The sequence below is a fragment of the Charadrius vociferus genome, unplaced genomic scaffold (assembly GCF_000708025.1).
Source record: "Charadrius vociferus isolate BGI_N301 unplaced genomic scaffold, ASM70802v2 scaffold90, whole genome shotgun sequence".
NCBI classification, from domain to species: domain Eukaryota; kingdom Metazoa; phylum Chordata; class Aves; order Charadriiformes; family Charadriidae; genus Charadrius; species Charadrius vociferus.
This window is the reverse complement of record NW_009647222.1, coordinates 7,543,804-7,551,517: the sequence shown is the minus strand read 5'-3', so window position 1 is coordinate 7,551,517 and position 7,714 is coordinate 7,543,804. Positions and strand designations below refer to the sequence as shown.

At 42.6% G+C, this 7,714-nt stretch overlaps 1 protein-coding gene across 1 annotated transcript in view; it reads right to left on the bottom strand.

Moving 5' to 3' along the window:
- Positions 1-218: 218 nt before the first annotated feature.
- The window catches only part of LRMP (lymphoid-restricted membrane protein), a 37,947-nt gene continuing 30,451 nt past the window's right edge, over positions 219-7,714 (bottom strand). Inside the window, exons 15-25 of the mRNA XM_009879772.1 lie at positions 6,698-6,752; positions 6,586-6,613; positions 5,908-6,048; positions 5,341-5,475; positions 4,376-4,523; positions 3,411-3,454; positions 2,657-2,734; positions 2,488-2,552; positions 1,892-1,993; positions 1,617-1,721; positions 219-462 (exon numbers count right to left, since the gene is read on the bottom strand). Coding sequence (XP_009878074.1) covers positions 219-462; positions 1,617-1,721; positions 1,892-1,993; positions 2,488-2,552; positions 2,657-2,734; positions 3,411-3,454; positions 4,376-4,523; positions 5,341-5,475; positions 5,908-6,048; positions 6,586-6,613; positions 6,698-6,752 — 1,145 coding nt within the window. The remainder of the gene's footprint in view (positions 463-1,616; positions 1,722-1,891; positions 1,994-2,487; positions 2,553-2,656; positions 2,735-3,410; positions 3,455-4,375; positions 4,524-5,340; positions 5,476-5,907; positions 6,049-6,585; positions 6,614-6,697; positions 6,753-7,714) is intronic.

The following is a 7,714-nucleotide window of genomic DNA, read 5'->3' as shown; positions in this document are numbered from 1 at the left end:
GAAGGGGGGGGAAGTATTTTTCAATTTCAAGTCATGCTTTAAAAAAAAACCAAACAAAACCACACAACAACAACAAAAAAATCAGCAAAAATAATCTCCCAAAACACACCCACAACCCAACCAACCCACCCCAAACATGTAACCTCAAGTACGCTATCTCAGCTTCTCAGACTGTCATCCCAAACTTAGAAGTGTAACTACAAGAGTCAGAACCTTTGTTATACTGGGGGTGGTCCGTTGTGTTGAAGTCCTGTATATGGCCACAACAGTTGCTGTAGTGAAGTCCAGGAGTCCCCCGTTCCGACAGGTGCTGCCTCTGCTGGTCTTTGAAGAGACAGCCCAGTGAGGAAGCTTGTAAGAGCGGCAAGCAGTACCAGGATGGAAACGGAAACCCAGAGAGTTTTGTTAGCATTGGAAAAGGAATCCTTGAAATGGGATACCCACGATGACATTAAATTACACCTGTGCAGAAAAATCAGTCATAGAGTGGTTAAGTTTTTCTTCAAAACTTGGAAACCCTCTTCCCATTCCACTCCCCCACACCAAAACAAACCCTAAAGCAAACTAAACCCACAAACATACAGATCCTTAAAAGCAACAAGGTTGTTACTGTACAGTAGTAGCTTATGTTCTGGGTTTAAAACGCTGCCTTGCAGGTCATTAAGAAATCTTGCTTGTAGAAAGCAGCGAGAGTACTGGCCTTATGTTTTATTCTTTTCTAGGGCTTTGTTACCATCCTTGAGGTTAGGGAGAAGTCTTGCCCTCACTGACTATCCAAACCCTGGAGCTCTCATGACATTGAGTACCTCCAATATATTTGTTCTTTTCAGTTTTCTGCACTAGCATAATTGCCCTGTCTCCCCCTTGATCAGGAATGCTCACAGTGGAGGCTTAGCATAGGGTATTCATATGGAAAAAGAAGTTTCTCTGCAGAGACAGCAGACCTCCTTTCCTGCAAAGCAGGGGCTTCTGAGGGATACTTGTTTAGGACAGCACTCTTCCTTGACGAAAAAAATTAATATATTTGTTCTTTTCAGTTTTCTGCACTAGCATAATTGCCCTGTCTCCCCCTTGATCAGGAATGCTCACAGTGGAGGCTTAGCATAGGGTATTCATATGGAAAAAGAAGTTTCTCTGCAGAGACAGCAGACCTCCTTTCCTGCAAAGCAGGGGCTTCTGAGGGATACTTGTTTAGGACAGCACTCTTCCTTGACTTGAGATATTCCGAGACATTAGCTGGAATAGTCTGGAGTTAGTCTCGATAACTGCTTGTGTCTCAGTGTGTGCCAAAGCTGCCTGTTGAGTTTTGCCCAGGCCTCAAACCCTTGATTGTTTCTACAAGAGTAGATGTTAGCATGACCTAGCGGCCCAGCTATAACAGCTGCCAGCGTAACCAAAAAGAGGTGGGATCATAGCATGAGGCTCCTCTTCACTTCACCATTTAGGATTAGTAATGAGTCCCTGGTGGAGTGAGTCTCTGGTACCTGATGTTACTCATTCCAGGTTGGTTTAAGAAGTTGGCATTAACAACCAAACCAAAGCTACGGCTTTGCTTCCTCTTCCCATGTCCACCACCCAAACACTGCTTTACCTCATGATGACATGACAAAACTTACGCTGACTCTAAGTTCCATTTTGATGAAAGTTTTCCTTTTTCAGAGACGCTTTCCTTCCTTGACGGTTCTTCTTGTACTTCAGCAGGCGATTCTGACTGCTCATTTCTGTAAGCCATCAACAGTTCCAAAGCTCTTCCATCAAGCATTCAATATGACAGAGCTCACAATAGCTTGACTTTATAGCCCTGATCAGGTGGTGGGCAGTTAAGAGTTCACTAACAACAACCCAACCAACCCTGCAGACACACCTCGGAGGAGGTTGCTGTTGAACCTACTTTGTTTCAGGATGTTCATCTTCATACTCCGCCCAGGTATACGTGCTAATGAACCGCTGTAGTGAAGGACGCTTCTCATTTTGCTTTGCTCCCAGTCGTCCCCTGTCATATTTTAAAAGACATTTGCCTTAATTTCTCCATCAGATATATAGCAGGAAAATTAGAAATTCAGCAGCAGCCTACTCATTTGGGTAGGAATTAGACAAATAAGTTTTAAAATTGGTTGCCAGAAACTAGGATTTTTTTTTTAAAAAAAAACAACAAACAAAAGAATCCCCACCCCAAAAACCCCCACAAAACTAAACACCCAGATCCATTGATGCCAGCTGCCTACATTTCATATTTTAGTTCTAAAGCAAGAAAGTCAAGGTAATTTTTTTTTTTTTAAACACTCAACCCTTAATAAACAATGAAAGAAGAGCTGTAACATTTAGTCATGAAGGCTCATTTGCATAGTGAAGCATGTAAAGCTAGTGTTGAGAGGTGTAGGCTAAACATCATTATACCTCAAGATGCTCCATAAGCTGCTTAATACAGGCTCAGTTAGAGCTGAAAGATATTTAACCCTGTTCGAAGAGAAGCCCAAGTAACTTTACCAGCTGCTTGCTCTCCGGTTGAATTTATCACTCCGCTCATCTCCATCAGGTTCATGGACTTGGGCCTGGAGAAGAAGTTTGACGCACTTTCCGCACTGGCATTTTTGCGCTTCAGCCCCACCAGTTTTGAGAAGGTAAAGCGCCTCACCCTCTGGGAACCCTTACTTACCAGTGGCAACCCAATACCTGCATTTCCAGCACTCCTAGGCAATGTTGCAATGCTAACTCTTCGCAGGGATGATGATGGCTATACAAATAAGAGGCATTACTGACTCTATCAAGGAATGACTGGATTACTCACCGGTCACATAAAATGCCATCTGTTTTTATACAAACTGTATAGAAAAACAGATGTCAATACTTAGCTTGAAGTGACACACAAAGAGGAATGAAGTCATAAGCACAGCCCAAACCATAATCTTTAAAGCAGTATCTTTCTACATTAACTGCTTTTCCTTCCTTAAGCATCTGAAGTGAGGCAGGCTACACAGCTTCCAGCAAAGTACCAAAATTAAACGTGTCTAAATTCCTCTAATCATGCTCACAGGAATTCCTACAGTCAATCCGAATTGCTCCCGTCTGTCTTTTTTCATCTCTCTGCACTAACCCCTTCCTCTGCAGCCCCGCATGAGAACACCATGTGGACAATATTTCTTAACCCTTGCATGACACAACACAGCCATCTCAGCTTCTGTGAACACTTCATCTGCTAAGCAGGACCACATGCAGTTCCCCTGGGTTGGTGGGGGGAGATAGGGGTGACTGAAAACACCATTCTCATGTTTGATGACATCAGCCCACGTTCGAGACAGACGACCACCAAGTCAAGCACATAGCAGAGCATCAGCACATGACAAAGCAAAGAAAAAAAGCAGATGAACGCACACACGTAAAATTTCTTGTTAGGCTGTAAGAGCCCTTACCTTAAAGTTAAAAGAATTTGGTAGCTTTTTATTCGTAGAGTCATCTGTGAAGAGATCAAACATCAGAAAGGCTTACAGGAATGCAGTGAGCTTTTTTTTGCAACCAAAGGTCTGACTTTTTGCAATGTCCGTTTAAGTGAAGAGTGTATCAGAGTACTCTCAGAAAGCAGAAACAAGAACTCAAAAAGGCTTTCTATTTCATTAGATAAGTTGTTAATATTCACATGTTATACATCCTCTGCAAGCGTCAGTTTCTGTGGCTATCACTAAATGTATTATCCTACGATGGAGGCAGTGTCCTGTTATAGGACAATCTTTTCCAGCCAGGAAGGGACATCCTGTGATTCAGAAGGCTCCTATGAGGATTTACCAGTGTGTAAGACTGCCCTTTCGGATTTTAAAATACATGCTCTATTTTTCAGAAGAATTTAATATTTCTCCTGGCAAAGACAAGTGCACAGTGCCATCTGAAAATCTGACCACTGTACCATCTGCTTAAGGGTGGTGGTGGTGGTGGGGAAATTCAGAGCACCTGAACTTAAGGCATCAGTAACTTGTATTTAGAAAAGAGCAGGAAACATCTGTTAAAGAGCAGTCAGAGCTCAGCTACCTAGAAATACCTACTGGGAATACTCTCATGTGAGTGAGCACACAAATTTACTGCTCACAAGGATTGTCATCACCACCACATACAACACGCTTCTCCAAAAGCCAGAATGCTGCTGCATACTTGCAATGGTCCTCCCCTACCCCCCGGAGATTCATGACAGTTTACATACACGCCTAATTTCAGAGAGTTGTTTCCAATACTGTTAGTAAATTGCTAATTTTTTTTCCTCTATTTTTAGGAAAGGAGATGCAACAGTCACATAACCCCTCAACATAAAATGTTAGGCTACAATTAGATAAGGGTCTATCTGGCAGGTGCTAGAAGGAGGAAAGACAAAGCAACTTTTCTTAGTTACCTCGATCTCCAAGAGAACTAAAGGATCTCTCGTTCTGGAGCAGGACCTGCTTCAGCTCCTCAAGTTCTGCATGTTCTTTTGCATACATGCGCTTCAGGTTTTCCACGTGTTGAATCATCACTTCCACAGCCTTGCTGACACGGCTCTCCTAACAAAAGTGCAACAGCAATAGAGAAAAAGAAGTGGCTCTTTGAGGAACTGCATCATGTTTAGATTTTAACTTTTTTTTTTTTAAAACCCCTTAACCATCTACTCTTATCTTGCATCACTGTGATTTAGCATCTCATTTTTGTCCACCCTTTCAAAGAGTTTCACTACAACCCATCTCTCAACACATGCCCAGTTTACACAGGTCTCACTTCTCCAGTGATTACACCCTTATCCTTACATAAATTAGTCTTCTTTTTCTGAGCCCTTACAACTCCTCCTCATCTCTTTCTCTGATCTACAGTCTCAGCTGCCACCACGCACTTGCTAGTATTGCCAACTCATAATTCATGCTGTTCTTTGGCATTATACACAATTATGCATAACATTTGAGCAGGTCTTTGTAAATTTCCATAGATTTAGCTCATTAGCTGTCCTTTCTGTAAGGCACAAAATTACCATCAGAGCATCAAGACTATTGTTAGCACATTACATTCTTGTGGTCTTTACTGTATACATCCCTGTGATGCAAAGTTCTTTATTTTATTTTTCCTTGGTGTTTTTTTTTTGTTTATTTTAAACTTGTGTGGTTTTGCACAGTGCTAGTGCAATGTAGCTGCTCTCACAGCACACGGGGTTCCTTACAACAACACAAACCGTGATCTGAGAAGAGAAAGCCGGGACTAAGCTGTACTGGTCAGACACCAGATTCCCAAATCTAAATTTGGAATCAGAAGCCTAGCAAACAGATACTGCTATCCCTTTACATCTAGAAGCTTTTAACTTTGCACAAAATACATTTACATGGAAACAGTTACCTGATTAATAGCTCCCAACATCTCTGCTCTACTGGCAACTCGGGCTGCATACTGGCTAAGGAACTGCAAGCTTTTCTGCAGCTTCTTAATGATCTCCTGTGCTTGGTTGTCTTCTTCACACAAAGGAACTAAAGCCTAAGAGGCACATTGGTAAGAAAAACAGATTGAGCTGTAGAGAAAGAAGGGTGAACCCAACTGATAACACTGAGGGGTTGTGTTCAGTCCCACACTGTCACAAGATCAGCATCTAACTTCCTTGATCAGCATAACTGGATATAGACCTTCAGTGGGCAGAGACTTAAGCTTACCTGGCATAAAATCAGCTGAAGACGGGGGCTCTTGCCTGACACCTGTGCAACAGAAAAACTACCCGCTGCCTCAGCACACAGTACACTCAGATGAAGGCTACCCCTCAAATGCTCTCTTGTATTTCAAACGTATCACTTTTAGGATTTGAGCGCACGAATGTGTAACACGTTATAACAAATCTGAACAAAAGCCGTATTATGGGAGACACTTTCGCAGCCATTCATGCCATCCGCCCTACCAGCCTCGGCCAACACTAACCTCTAACATTTTTAGAGCATTTGTGATCTCCTTTTTCAGATTTTCTTCAGCTAAGTCTCGGGACCTTTCTTCAAGCTTCACTCTCTTGTCCAAGGTAAACAAGTCACATTTAAAACCTAAAGACAACCTCAGAAATTCAGCCTGTTGTGGGAGAGGAAAAGGTTTCAGAATAATCCAAGTAATGCAGAAGCTTTTTAAGTAGATTTGGATACTGACAGGACATTTGGGACCATACCCCACAAACAAAGTTGTAGGAGAGATGCAGAAGAGAAAGCAAACACAGCCCGCTTCTACAAAGCCAGTCTTCCCATCTGTAGCCAGATTAGGTGACATCTTGGCAGCACACAGCGTGCCGTCTGTGTCTTTTGACAAAACTGTCTTAAATCAGCACATTCTGCCTGAGAGGAGGTCACAGCTATGCTCCTTCAAGCTTGCAAACAAGTGTTTCAGTTGTGGCAAATCTTTTGTTGGGTTTTACAGGTTGCCACCTTTTCCCATCCCTTCTGAAGTTTCCACTGGGATTGGAAAGACAGATCTCAGAAGACAACTTGTAGAAATATATCCAGTTTAAGCTACTCAGCCGTATTCTTTTACATAGGACTACATATCAATCAGGGCTCATCTACAAGATCCTCCTGTCGACTGAAATACTTAAGGACACAAGTAAGCAAGACTTACCTCCACTTCTTTCTCATTAGGAGAGTCACTGTAGGATAAGAAGAAGCAATCATGTAACAGACTGCAGCTTTAAATTCATACCTGCAGGTGATCGTTGGAAGTCAACACTTACGGCTCATTTTGCTTTGATTTATCTCCTTTAATGCCACCTGCAGTGGGTGAACTCCCTGAGAAGAGAGAAAAAGAGTTCTCAAACAAAAGTGAAAACACAGCCTCCCCAAACCAGCTTGTGAAAGTCTTTTAAGCTCTAACAGAAGCCACTGTTAAAGATTTCCAGTGTTAAGCTTTTGCCAATAAAAACAATTTGTGCACCTCGGAGTGCATTAGGATTTGTGCCAGTAGGACAGCACAGCACTTTCACATGTACAGAGCCCCAAAAGATAGTTCTTTAGTTGGCTTCAACTGGCATTTAATTAGAATAAGGAATGGCTAATTACAGGTTTTTGGTTTAAGTCTCCAGCCCATGGGTTCAGGATGTTATGTGACTGACTTACTACTAACTTTTAGTGAACTCCAAAGGCAAAAGGCGAGGTGATTAGTAGAGTAGAGATGTCTAAGCACACAGTTCAGCAGAAACATCAGCCTGCTTTTTCTATACCATATTACCTCAAACTGTAACTAGCATAAAGGATGCTGCTTTGCAAATCTTTAGGCAGGTTAGGCATGCCAGAACTGCTTCAAATATCCCAACTCCTAAGAAATTTTCCCACCTGTCTAGAGGAAGATGGAGCTTGTTAGATCAGTATCTGTAGAAATCAGAAAGGTTTTGCATGATAACATCTTCCCTCTCTCCTCTGCTAATCCATTTTGATCCTTAACTGCAGCTACTATTCCTTAGAACAAGGGGTAATGGGCACAAACCTGAATATAGGAAGTTCCATCTAAACGTGAGGAGGAACTTCTTTACTGTGAGGGTGGCAGAGCACTGGAACAGGCTGCCCAGAGAGGTGGAGGAGTCTCCCACTCTGGAGACCTTCAAAACCCACCTGGATGCCGTCCTGTGCAACCTGCTGTAAGTGACCCTGCTCTGGCAGGGGGGTTGGACTAGATGATCTCCAGAGGTCCCTTCCAACCCTGACCATTCTGTGATTCTGTAAAACAACCCCTCCTCATAATAAGTGGCTGGGGG